Below are 14,817 nucleotides of genomic sequence, written 5' to 3'. Positions count from 1 at the left end.
CAAAGCTCTTAAGAGCAATGCTACAGAGATATAAAATCTGAGGGAAAATGGGGGGGGGGGGGTTTCTTCATTTCCGTGTACCAATCATTGCCTCCCTTTCCTATCTTAATATCTCCCTCCACTTCAAAACTCAACTTCCTTTTCATAATCAACAATTAAACCAGCACCAAACCCAGTTATGTCAATTATCTTTCCACCACTTATTCATTAAAGTCTTTCCTTCTTTTTATCACCATTTATGCTCAGAGCAGAGGATTTTTTTCCAACTAATTTTATTCCTAACAAATGCGATTATATATGATTAAATATATATATATATATATATATGATACCTACACAATACAATTGAATACAAATATTATATGTTTCAAATAGCTATTATCACACATCTATTATTATTTACATACCATTAGTATCTTATTGTTTAAGTTATTACTTACAACCATTTTATACCTTACTAGCTATAATACCCGGCGCTGCCCGAGTTTTCTTCAATGAGGCTTTTTGGATCACGTGATATCCCCCTCTTTGAGAGACATACAAACCGTGTCATACAAAGTTTACCAATATGGCGACTTCCTGCGCGACTCATAAAATAAACAAATATAGATTTAAAGTAACGTAAAAAAAAGAAATATATATATATATTTTTTTCTTTCTTTCTTTTTTTAAAGGGTGCTAGGTATTTCGATTCCCTCCCCTCGAACTTCAAGTTATTAAATCTGCCTGTTTCTGCTTCGAAAAATGCTTGATTAAAGCTGTGGAATTTTTTCGATGTACTTTTTACGGGCTCATAATTAATTTTAAAGCAACCTAAACTATATGAATTGATGCAGTTGAACCCGACAATACGGGACATTAATTTTCATGCTTGAGGAGATATAAATAAAAAGTTGAAATCAGTGTTATTGCCTGGATATCCAACTCAAAAGTAGGTCCGGATAATTACTTTGTATTTAATTTTCTGGGCTTCGTATATCTCTAAGCGAACTGAATATTTCAAAAATCGAGAATTCAATACAATTTTTAAAATTATTGATGTGGTGGAAAACCCCACTAAATTTCCGCATTTCTACAGTAAAATCGGCAATTTTAACACTGATTTCTATGAGGATCACCCTTTACCTGACCCTCAAAGTGATGATTATGGCGTCTATTCAAAAAGCCTCATTATTGGGAGTATTAAAAATGTGGCAAACCATTATAAAGGCATAAACTATTATACATATACGTACAGCTTTAAAGAAACGACAAACCATTGTAAAGGCATATACACGTCTTAAACGCATTGCTAGGGAACCACGGTAACCAAAGTAAACGTTCGGAAAGTGATTGTTGAGGCCCAAAAGCCATTGTTGCCCTACGGTTTTTTGCCCATTTGGGGCATTTGCCCTGGTCTGACGAAATTTTAAAGTAGCCTATCGTTCAAGTCGGGTCCCATTTGGTATATATGCAAAATTTGGCGACGATCCATCTAAAATTGTAGATTTGTATAGAGAAAACACACACAGACAGAAAATCAATTTTATATATATAGATAGATATAATAGACAAAAAAAATCCTTCTTTTTATCGACTTAATTCGCAGGGTTAGCATCGCTAGGTCATGGAAATTTTAAGACAGGAGAAAAAACAGCCGATAGGTGGTGCTGACGTACACAAGTCAAAGGAAAGATACACAAATAACGAACAGAATGACTCCAAATCGTTTTGCATATTTCCACCGAAGTCGCTCGTACCAGCGCCACCTATCGGCTGTTTTTGAGGAGTTTTTTTTTTTTCCGTCTTAAAAATTCCCGTGACCTAACGATGCTAACCCGGCAAACTGTTTTTTATTTCGGTTATTTTTCCAGTTTTTATTCATTTTTAAAGTTTCTACGAACTTTTTGCCATCCTGTACTTCCTAAAACTTATCAAAACTCTTTCCTGTAATGAGTAGCCAAAATGATCTTTCGGCCTTGCATGTTTCAGAAACTTCCTTTCATTATATCGGGACATAATTTGTAGATGGTGAATGTTTGAGTTATAATCCAAAAATGCTCTACACTCGGAAAACACCCATAAAAATATTATGAATAATCGGACCAAGATTACACCCCCGATTTATTCCTGCCATTAATCTTTTTTTCTCTGATAATGATTCATTTATTTTGACTTGAAAAGTCCTATCTGCTAAGTAAACACTCAAGAATTTGATAATAATTGATGGGGAAAACCCCCGTCTTATCAGTTTATATAATAGACCTTCATGCCAGATTCTATGGAATGCTTGTCTATAGTCCAGTAGGACAGCCACAGCAATTATTGTGCCTCCCCCAACCCCGAGTTTTGATCAGGGCTGGCCACCTAGGTCTAAGGCTGGTGTTACACTAATCTTGACAAATGCAACCAATGCGCATATCGGTTATACTCGAGCGAATACAACCGTCAAGTTTTTTATAAAAGAACTTTCATAAAACTTTTAGTGTGGCCTAACACGAAATTTACCTTTTCATAATATTTTTCATACACATTCAAAACAAATATGTTGCCATCTATTGATGAAAATACTCCTGAAGAATTTAAAGAATGAGAAATATTTTTACAGCAGGGCTAGACAAATCGCAAAAAAAAAATCTACGCGCCAGAAAAAACTTTTAGGAGAAAAAACATTTTTTATCCAAAGATCCAAAATATGATCAAAATGTTTCTTTTGATGTTTTCAGAGGGTATAGCGATCCTATTTCGTGTTGGCAGATACACTGCTGTAAATTCCAAACATTTCGTGCTGCTTTCAGACTGCAATTTAGTAACTACACAAAGAAAATTTTAGGAGACAATACCAATTTTTTTAGTAACCATGGTGACGTGGCGCCTAGGATTTATCCAGCCTTGATATACAGTACCTATACATAAAATATTTTTGCATTTCTCGTTTGTTTGAACTCTTAAAATTTCTCATAAACCCTAAAAAATTGTTCCCCATATTTTTTTGGATTTTTTACGGACATAATATATATATATGCCCTGCGCAGGGCCGGAACTAGGGGAGGGCAACTGCCCCAGGCGGCCAAATTTCGGGGTGACAATTTTAGGTGTAAACAAAAAAAAAAAAAAACCGTAAAATTGTCGAATGTTGCGGGGGCGGAAGATCATGTTTGCCCCGGGCAGCAAAAATCCTAGTTACGGCATTGCCGAGCGAAATTTTTATATGCCCCCGGGCATGTTGGGCAATAGATTTATACATGGCTTACTTACCAGACAAAGACATACCGAGCAGCGCAACGGATAATGCAAATTTCAATAGAATTTTAGATTTCGGTCTCGTCATTTATATGTAGTATATGACGGCTAGATCAAACTGAGTCACAAACTCTTATGTTGCAACAACGTCCATCCTTACACTCTGAGAATCAAAAAGGAGCAAAAATTGAGATTATGCAATTCATCCCATCTCACAAGATATCTCGTCAACGGAAATCGATCATATAGCGATCGATTTCACTCATCTGCATGAATACAGCGAATCCCGCTTATAAAGTCCCCACTTGAAACATTCTGCATGCTTAGTACTTATTCACATCATTGTCGTGGTCCGAACTTTTGCAAATACTCATTAAGATTTTCCATTTGATACGTTTCTCGCTTGCACTATGTTTTCATGACTGTTTTTTTAAAACGTCATAAGCTGGGACACATTGTGATAAATATTTTATGGAATGGGAATATGTACCACATTCCAAACATACAAATTCGAACAAAGGCCGAAGTCCCTCTTTGAAAGAAAAACCGGGAAGAGTTACCACACAGAACCCTTCTTCATACCTTTCCCCCATGCCCTAAACAAAAGGGAATGAATGGGTGGAATAGTGGAAGAGTAAAGCCGATTTGCATGTTTTCTCTGCCACAGACAACTCACAAGTGTGCTTGATGAGTAGACTGCACAAACACATGAGAAGAGAGCACAAGAAGAAAAGACAGATAAAAAAGGAAAAGAACAAAATAAATATATACATATAGTGTGTGTGTGTCTTGTTACATTTTATGACTCAACAGCAACAAAGTAACTAGAATGGCTGGCTTCTTCACCTCTTTCCACCACTACTCCCCATCCATTTTCAAGGAAAAAGAAAATATATGAGAAGTTAGAAGCTAGGCAGACAAATAAAGCATGGTGGAAAAAATAATAAAAAGGAAAAAAAGATAAATAGCGCCGCTCTTTATCTGCTGCACAGACTCCCCCACGGAGATCTCATCAAACGGGATACCTACTACAATAAACACTGAGGATTGGCTTACTGCTGCATTCTTGAAGTATATGAAGCGGCAATATTGACCACACCTTACTCCTTGAGGGTAGAAAGGAAGAGACCCTCAGGAAATCTAGGGAATGTTCCTTGCTGAAGGCACCTTCCTCACTTAACATTATACCCATTCAGAATTGAACATGGGTCAGTCTGATGATCAAACCAATGTGTATGATTTTAATTTTACGGCTAGAATACGAAGTGGCCTAGTTTTTGGTACATTTCGGACTTGAGTAATAAGTGAAGTGGCAGGTCATTTCGTGAACTGGCAAGACTTTGGACATTGTTTTTATTTATACGTCATGTATATGGTGGAAATCAAAGACCGAGCCACTGGAATACAGTAGACTCTCGCTAATCCGGAGCACATCAGACCAGTGTGGCAAATTATAGAAATCAAAGATAATTGAGACAGCCCATTTAAATAATATCAATTTCTGCGCACAGATATGCAGCGACTTGTTTTCCCCGTTTATGCTTAAAGAAAAGGGGACTAAAACCGCCGAATCACTAGATGGGAAGGACTAGCACACGGCCGAATCATCGAATCTCTGTGCAGGGCAGCAACTGAGGGGGGGGGGAGGCGGGTCTGGTGCCCCGGGCTGGACTAGGAGTAAGAGGGTGAATTCGGAGCAAGAATTCACCCTCTTACTGCTTCTTGTACATGGCGAGGAACGTCGAAATACCAGTTTACCCCAGGTGACAAAGTATCTAGGGGCGGCCCTGTCCCTGTGTGTCAAAGGGATGCACATCTGTAATTATATTTTGCCCTAAGTATTCTTCGCTCTCGATATGTTTATATTAACTGAAAAAAAAAATGAACTAATTAGCGATACGAAGGTTTTTAACAACTGGCTGTTGCGAAGATGAATTTTTGGAAAGAAAAAATTCAACTGCCTTTGCGGGGAATCGAACCCACGTCCTTTCACTTTCCAGGTGAATGCTCAAGACCACTAGACTACAAAGACAACGAATCTCTCAATCTTTCTTTGGAGCTCGTGTACACTAAAAAGGACCGTACACGGACGGCCGAACCTGACTCAGGCCACAAGCTCAATACTTATCAAAAATTCATCTTCGCAACAACCAGTTGTTAAAACCTTCGTATGGTAACGGAGAGTGACGTCATCCTTTCATAAGGATAGTTCGAAACCCGATTGAGAGGAGAAATAATTAGGAAGCATTAAAAATAATGTTGTGCTGATATGAGAGAAATTCCGATTTAAAAAAAATAGAGCCCATCAAAAATACCAGAAAACAGAGACAGGAATAGAGGGTGTATTGGCAGGCCATTCAAAAGGAAGAACAAGTGCTAGACACACCCAAAAGTAGAGGGAGAGACAGCCAGAATAGATGGGAGTCAATTTTCCCCTCTTGACCACGGGACGCTATAAAGAAGACCGCCGTGAGAAAACTTGATGTTATATGGGGAAAAGAAATATATAAAATCAGGCTCCGTTTTTTTCTTTTCTGTTTTTAGGCTATGTTTTTCCCCTCTACATACTTCTGCTAGTCTGCAGGTTATATGCAGAGAGGAGGGGGTGCTAACAACTTGTGAGTTCCACTGAACAAGATGAAGGTTACCAGGGAAAGTGGAAGCTCTGGAGGAGCGACAGAAAAAAAAACAAAAAACGCTAGATTCCTGCACTCACTGACCCAACAGCCGGATGTAGCCACGTTGGGCTGGTAATTTGGGCGGTCCTTGATGGGGGAAAGAAAGATTGACTGGCTGCTAGTATACAGTTATGTGGCAACCAGACTGCTTACTTGCTCTTTTCTCCATTTAGTGGGAAAATACTGTTATGTTTACTACAGAAAGACAAACACATTCTGGTTGGATTCTTTGGAAGAACCAGAAGAGTGTCCATGCAGTTTCAACCAAATTTATGGAGAATTCAAATGTCAATTATCAAATTTTCTCAACGTGTACCATTATGAGAGACTGAGCACGGCTCCATGCATTAATATAAATACATAGTTTAATTCCTTACTTCCAACAAAAGGCGTTAATTTCTGCCTGAGTGCGGTTTCGAAATATTTGGGCCAGAAATTTTTTTTGGCGTAAATAAACGCCACCGAGATATTTACCTTGGGTTGGCAGCTGCTGGGGGGGGGGGGGGGAGAGGATGAGGTACCTTATCTTCATTTAGTACCACTATATTTCTAGTTGATAAACTATCATATGTATACCAGTACGGTAACGCATCATGTGTTCGGCCTATCGCAATGTATTCACCTGCACTTTTCATCTGTGTTTCATCAAGAGAATGGAATAGACAGAGATTACCATACAAACACTTGAAAACAAGCGAATGTCTAAAAAACATAAGGTGCTGCACGTTATCAGCACGAAAAACATTGGTGAAACACGGAATTAATTTTCAAGACAAGAGTTGCAGGTGTTCATAGAAAAGGTACAAATGAAGAATGACACAAGTACGACTCAAAATACCGAAATCGGCGCCTGCTGGATTATTCTCACTTACGATAGCGTCCGCATATCAATAAATAAGCCAGACATTTGAGTGCTTTATCAGAGAAGGGAGGGAGATGCTCTATTCTATCTCTCTTATGATGGTAGAAAAGCCGAGGAAAACCAATCGATAACCACCTATATTGCGCGACTCCGACTACCGATCATCTGGAAATTGTAACAGCTGAATCAATTGAAATCAACACATACACACATTGATATGTGTGTGTTCATTCTTAAACTTAGATACTTGCCGAAATGGGAGGCGGGGGGGGGGGGGTCCTTGAAGATCAAAAAGCATTTGTGAGAAAAAAGACAGTACGATCAAATAAAATTATCTCTCGGCCACTTTTTGAATAGCAACGAGTTCCACACGCGCGAATGCGATATACATTTTATATCTTTGGGGGGGGGGGGGGGGGAGATACATTTTTTTTTTCTCTTTTCACACAACTCTGGACAACTTCCCAAAATAAGTACAGTGCGTGCATTCAAAGGTATAGTAATTCTGATCAAATTGACACATCCGTGAGGTTTTGATAGATGTGACCATTAATATGACTTGACTTTTTTTATGAGATAAACGGCACTTATGGCTAAATACCTAACCAAATTTTCCATAATACGCATGCAGAATAGAGACACTGTTTTCTAGAGTCCTTCACATCACGAAGAAAAGTATACCCCCAGGAATTCTAAACCAGCTTAAGAGAGTAGTACCGCTCAATGATCAACATTGCATAGTTATTAACCCAGAGCGGCACAGGTGTATCATCGCCCCTCCAGAGCCAGACAGGTCATGGAATTCCAAAGCAAAATTGTTTGCGACCGTAGACAGTTCGACATAGAAGGTGAACAGCAACTTAAATTTACTCTCAACTTGTTTCGCCTACCGCGGGGCTATTCATTTATTTAGCAGGGGAACAAACTGATCATCTGGAGGGAAGGGAGGAAAGGGAAGGAATGGGAAGTTGAAATATACTCACGACCCTGTTTCACAAGATATAGCCGTCCTTCAATAAAACTCCAGACACGGCAGTGAAAAGAAAAGCAAATCACGTTAAAGTAACTACTTTGAGAGGGGGCAGGACGTTACCAGACCAACTGAAAATGGTGAGGTGAGACCCCCGACCCCCCAACCTTAACTTACCTGGTCAAATTATACGTACGATTATTATATATATATTCCTTCCTCCGTCAGGTTTTTGGAAACTGGGGTTTATTAGGGGATCCCATCATTCCTCTTCTGGAAGGTGGGGGCAGGGTTGCCTAGCCCATGTTCCAGTCATGGAAAATTTCACGGATTGAGACGGGAGCTTTCAAACGCACCGCGTGGCCTCGTGGTGTTTATGGATGGGTAACCATACATCAATGGCGATCAGCGACACCAAATTTGAGCGATACAAGAATTAAAGCACCCCCCCCCCCACACACACACACAATAAATGGTGCATAATTATGCATCAAGAAGTGATAAACTTAGACGATAATGGTAGAATGAATATTCCTATAATTGAAACTCATGGCAAAAATATCATAAGTGATATAACGATTTGATAGAATTTCTAACGCATAGCTGCCAACTTTTGAACATGAAAATTCGGGAGATTTTCGCGCACACCCGTATTTTATGCTAAAACCACTCCCTAATAAATACATTAGGGATTTTTCCAAATACAATAGGGATTTTTCCAAATAAAATAGGGATTTTCCAAACATAAAAGTTGAAGCGTAGGGAATAAAATCCCTACTCAAAAACTGAAGTCAAATTAAAATAGGGATCTTACACACATGGAAGTTAAACCCTTGGGAATAAAATTCCTACGCAAAAAACAAGTGAAATTGGAGGTCAAAATTTTGATTATTTTTCAATGATGTAAAAATAAATATTGTGTTCAATCAGAAATGCTGTGAACAAACATTCTCCGCGAATGACCCCAAAATCATCGGAAGATGAAGGGAAACACCGTCAATTTTTGAAGAACACTGACTTTTTGTGACGTTTGCTTGATGTTTTTTTTCACTTCACGACTGATGATGGCAGTTTTTCCATGACCGATGTTTATGTCCGTAACACAACTTGTACAAAAAGGAAAAGTCAGCCCTCTTCTGGAACGTTTGATGAAAGGAAATTCATCGGAATAAGTATCTTTAAAATTGATTAAATATGTTTTTGCTTATCATTATTCATGCTTTGTTATATCGCACGTACGTAACTTCAACAAAAGAAATTTTGACCACATGTGCATCACCATAGGGATTGTTTTCATAAGCGGGGATTTTTTTAATGAAGTAGGGAATTTTTAGGGACAATTAGGGATTTTTGTGATTTTTGTAAAAATTTGGGAGATTTAAGAACATTTCGGGAGATCGAGCGATGAAGATAAAATTCGGGAGACTTGGCAGCTATGCTAACGTTCAGAGAAGCAATGTGTCCCATAGATAAGGAGCTCATATCGATTATACAGAGACAGAGCTCACAATCAATTTGGCTTCGCATATCGCTCGAACCAAGACATCTTCAACTCGTTCCTTACGAGCATCATGGTGTTTCCTGAAGAACTCGAGTGCTCGTTCCGAATTTTTGGCTAGCAATATCTTTATCCCCCCTAGTACCGTTGCATTAAAGAACTCCAATTATGCTAGTCTGAGAATGAACATTGTTAGAGTTGCAAAATGGCTGCTTTTCTTCTGATAGCGGGCATAAATGGTGCTCACAACTTATGCCAATGTTCGAAGACCACTGACAAAATGATTTTCTTAGAACGACTTGAATTGGCTATAAATAACAGACGTTAATTTATTTTTTCGCAACCTCCGAGTACATAGTTGAAACTATTCTATAAATTTTTTTCAAAGAACGAGCAGAAAAATTTACCCTCCATCAAAATGGTAGGCAAATAACATATATAGTGCCTATATCAAAATAAACAAACATATACACATAAGATAATAAATAGTACAATACCTGTTGCACATAGACCGATAAAAGTGTGCGCGTGCCGCCTGACCAAGTCCTCGCCATCTTGGATCGGTACTCGCCTGATGATGTGATCAACGAAATCGTATGGTGTAATTGCAGCGACGTCCCACTTTAGCCTGCTAAGGACTAGTAATTCCCAATCCTAGAAAGAGAAAAAAAAATGAACACATGTATAATTATTTAAAAAAAAAAAAAAAAATCAGTATACTGCACTCAGCATTATGCCAAGTTAATTTTAAACAAATAACTACAAAATCAAGTGATTATTTCCCAAAATAGGGCATACTTATCCACAAAAAAAGAGAAAGATATTCATACCAGGAAAAAATAGACTATAAATTCGTACATAATAGATGACAGACACTGGCATGCTAACCAACAAAAATATTTTTCCCATAGGGAGACCATCAGGTTGGAAAAGATAAGAAATTCTAGAAAATTCTCCCTGCAACAACAAAAAAAGTGAATAAAAACACATGGGAACCTGTAGGAGTTTCTTTGTCCCCCTCCCCGGAATAACGAGAAAGGAGAGGCCTTTCTTTTTTTCCAGTAACATAAGGTATCCACTTTCAAACCATGGGGGGTCTCTCTGACTATGGAAGATCCTGCCCCTTTTCACTCCTGCTTTCTGGGTTATTGGATTCGAAATCGAAGAGGAAATGAGAAGAAATGTGCAGATAGCATAAAAATATGAGCATTTCAACAGAACATTTCAGGTAATAGGTGAAAAATACTGTAAATACGGAAGAAACACATCCATTTCATCTGAAAAGCATTTCCTCTCGAATCAATAAAACTGTAAAAAGTATTGACGGGTTATATATTAATCTTCCTAGATAATCATTAATTATCTAGGAAGATTATTGCTGTTGGAGATTCATTCCTTCCAAATTCGTTTAAATCACGATAAACAAATTCAACGCAGAGCGGCTTGCAAAGGCAATAGTCTACATCAGCGGTTCTCAACAGGTGCTCCGCGGAGCCCTTAGGGCTCCATGTGAACTCCCAAAGGGCTCCGCGGCAGCTCGAGAAAAATACAAGGAAACTAAATTCGGAAAAATAATTAAGTATTTTTGAATAATATTAAATCAGTAACTTTAATGAATGAAAAATAGGCCTACGGGGCTCCTCCACAGAAATTATATACCAGAAAGGGCTCTGCGAGTCAAAAAAGGTTGAGAACCGCTGGTCTACATTGATAGAGGGATCGTACTCCGTCTCGGTAGCTGTCGAGAATTTCACCTCAGCAAACTTCCCCACCACAAATATCTGATTTTCATTTTAAAAAACATACTTTTGTAGATGTAGCCTTCTGAAATATTATAAAAGAAGCGGAAGAACATGGCGACGGAATTTCTCATTTTGGCTTGAACAAAAACGTTAGTAAATCAAATAGTTTATAATCAAAGAGGGGAGGGGGAAACTGAGGATGCCTATATGCAGTGGTTCTCAAACTTTCTGGTATATCATTTCTATGGCGGACCCCCTAAAACCTATTTTTTTTAAGTTACTTATTTTCATTATTCAAAAAAAAAATTTTTTTTTCCCCCGAATTTACTGGCTTTATTTTTCCTCGAGCGGCCGCGGAGCCCCTGGGTGAGAACCGCTGCCTAAATCAACCTCAGGAATGACTGGATGGAGATTTCTAAACGAGTGAGATGCTTGTGAATGCTCGATAGTAGCCAAATATTACGGCACGTATCTCTTAAAAAGAGTGTATGGGCATTCTCATGGTATTTCCCCCCCCCCCCCCCGTTTCTAGGGTCAGAAGCAAACAGGTTGCTTTGGCAGATACACAAAGCGTAACTTTTCCCGATGGGTTTTGACAACAAAGAACGTCGTTCTTTATAGAAAGTAGATGCCATATACTTACATTTATATATACACACACCATATGACAGTGTACGGCTACCCACACACAGGTCTTTTTTCAAAGTAGTTGCCGACTCCGAAAAAAAAAATTATGGAAAAAAATCCCTTCTCCCAGGAATTTTTTTTCTCCTCCCTCTCGACTTTCAATCCCTACTTCAAGGGACTTTTTTTTTTTGTGAAAATCTATATATAAGCTCAGTTATTCGAGCAGGGAAGGATATCTTTTTCCCAAGTAATTCCTAGTAGCACCGGAAGCACATACTTTTTTTCCCTGTTATACACATTCGTCCATTTTTGGCGAGCTGTGAACTACATTTTTTTCCACACCAGCTGAAATGGTGTATCTTGGTATTTGAATACAGCTAAGTATTTTTTTCCTTTCCTTCACTATGCACATATACACCTGCCACCTGGTTGATCGGCATACCAAAGACCTTGTTATTATTGTATTGATCCGTACCCTATTTCTCAGGACCTTTTCGATTTTTTTTTTTTTCTATTCTTCCTGGTTTCTTCAACCTTCAAAAATCTCGATTGTAATGGGATGGAGAAGAGAAAACCTCACATTTCCTTCATCATATTTTTTACAAGTTTTTTTTTTAAATTTTCCATTTGAATAACTTAATTAAAAATTCAAACACAATCGATGGAAATTTTTTCAGTTCCCACGACCAGTACGCAAAATCCACCATCATGTAACAAAATCGCAATGATGAAATGAAATTCAAGTGTCGAACTGACCCACGGCTAGTTTGATTCCAGTTGGTTACCTTAACGAATATCGTCGATCGATTATGAAAATAGTAAAAAAAAAAAAACCCATGAGAACAGAGCTGACTTCATCAAAAAAAAGTTTCATAAGTAAAAAAAAATATCCAGCATGTTTCAAAGTAAGATATACGAAATGCAATTAACCTCGAGGCCTCTCTTCACAAAGATTTCTTCGTGCTCCTGAAAATAGAGCCAAGTGAATGGGAAATCCTAAACTTTCTCACAAAGATAATCGTTTTCGAGACGAAGAGGAGGCAGTCGTCGATTCCATATCAATTCGTTCGCTGAAAAATGAAATCTTTTTACTCGATATTTATGGTGTTGCGTGTTTTTCTTTCACCCAAATACTCCTCACAGCTCATCTTGGGCGGGTATTTGCTGATCTAAACATAGTATAATTTTCACTGAAAGAAAATCAGAATAACAAGGAACTTAGGTTCAGGAGGTTTTTTTTTGAGACTGATAACGATTTCAACTAGTCTTTGAGGGAGGAAAAAAAACACCGATTACGGTCTACATTTATGCAAAACGATATACCTACTCTTACGCAATTCAAACGGGTGCAGTCGAACTTCTATCAAACATACCATAAAATAATTCCAAAATATTCCTGTAACACTTTCTACAAATCGAAATTATGTAACTTTTAACTCGAATTTAAGTTCATTCGAGGTAATATAATTTTCATCAGCATTTCGAGCAATTCATAAGATGATTTTATCAGGAAAGTTAACCTCTTGTTTTTCCCTCAAGAGGGGCAGGAATATTTTTCTTTTTATACCCGAGTTTAAATGCGCAAAATAAAAACCATAATCTCAGATGGGGGGGGGGGTGTATTAAACCCAACGCCCTTCATGTCACTCCAACGATGACACTGGAGAATGCAAAAACTACTACTGTAAGCTAGACATGTGCATACAGTACTTGTTTGCAGATCTAACAAATCGTTAAGATCAAACAAGGATTTCAGGCAAAACTATTCAAATTAATGCCATCTGATATCACCATAATAAAGTCATCAAATACCGATATAAAAGAAAAAATTAAATAAATTTGAAACAATGATATAAATTATCTTGAATATAGAGGAAATGCACCGAATATCGCATTGGGATTGTTAACCCTTTTCTGTATAGACAAAAAGTTTATTGCCCCTCTTGCAAACTACTATACACCACTGTGTAGTTTGATGTGGTGGTTGTTCAAAAAGTAGCGAAGCTATGTGCTTGAGGCAGATCTTTAAAAAAAATTCTCGTAAAGTTCTTTTCTAAGGCCGGTATTACACTATAAAAGTTTGATAAAATCCCTTTTATAAAACTTGAAAAATCTAACGAATAAGGTTATTGGTTACATTCTAGAAAATGCAACCGGTGACCTTATTGGCTGCATTTTTAAAGTTTTATAAAAGGGATTTTATCAATCTTTTACAGTGTAATACCGGCCTAAGGAAAATTCAATACCATACGTACCGATATACGTAAATTTTGTTTGATATTTTAATACGTATGTTTAAAGCACCGATGGTAGCTTCATTATAGGCATAATAATTTTATAATTCGGGTAGCCTCGCGGTTTTCTTTTTGAATTTACCCTAATATCGGATACCTGGTAATAGGAGACATACGTGAAATATCCTACATGTACAGTTTTCGATATAACGGCCACCCAATATAACGTCCGTTTTTGAAGGAACGATGGGAGTCGTAAAGACGAGCGTCGACTGTATTATGATGGGGGGGGGGGGGGGTCGTCTTTTTATAATTGGGGTTTAGTGGAGAAAATCAACACAACTTCCACTTAAATAGACCTGCTGAATAAAATAACGAGTTCTGAGACGATTATGAAAACAACACGAAAAGCTTATACTGTAGGCTAGGGGATCCTTCTCCCTGGGACAACTGTAGCCATAAGTTGACAAGACGCACAAAATATATGCAGATGTCCCATACAAATTGCGCTTAATGTTACTGTCTGGAAAAATTAATCAATGAACAATGCAACTATGGATAATTGGTTAGCTATTGCAAAGATGTGTAATATCGGATAGCATCCGATATTGAGTGACTTTTTTGAGTTAAAAATGCGATTTTCTCTTCAATTTTTTTTTTTTTTTTTTTACACACGCGCATCTGTTTTTGATCATTTGCAGTACATTTTTTCTAAAAAAAATTTTTTTTAAGGATCCGATATTCGGTGCCTTTCCTCTACTATGAATATAGGCTTGATGCACATGCTATCACAAATCGAACCATTCAGAAATACAGAAAAAAGCAGTCTCATTTGATCATTTTTGTTGTCCCAAGAGGGTGATCTATATTATGGTCGGGGGGTGGGGTGAGATACTCAATGACTTTTTTTGTGTCAGTGAAGCACTATGGGAGCCCCTGTAGTTTCGTGTTCCTATCAATCTTCACGAAAACACTTCATCATTC

The 14,817-nt window shown here is 37.8% G+C and overlaps 1 protein-coding gene across 2 annotated transcripts in view; it reads right to left on the bottom strand.

Annotated features, from left to right (window-relative positions):
* The window catches only part of LOC149078363 (G1/S-specific cyclin-D2-like), a 129,348-nt gene that overhangs the window by 25,367 nt on the left and 89,164 nt on the right, over window positions 1-14,817 (bottom strand). For both annotated transcript variants that reach the window (XM_089242017.1, XM_089242016.1), the window contains one exon: window positions 9,728-9,884. In XM_089242017.1, the coding sequence (XP_089098143.1) occupies window positions 9,728-9,884 (157 nt within the window). The remainder of the gene's footprint in view (window positions 1-9,727; window positions 9,885-14,817) is intronic.

The sequence above is a fragment of the Pholcus phalangioides genome, unplaced genomic scaffold, assembly GCF_987345545.1.
Source record: "Pholcus phalangioides strain wild (caught in Gottingen) unplaced genomic scaffold, Ppha-v1.0 ptg000014l_1, whole genome shotgun sequence".
NCBI classification, from domain to species: Eukaryota; Metazoa; Arthropoda; class Arachnida; order Araneae; family Pholcidae; genus Pholcus; species Pholcus phalangioides.
Note: the sequence above shows the minus strand (reverse complement) of the source record. Positions and strands in the feature narration are given on the sequence as shown.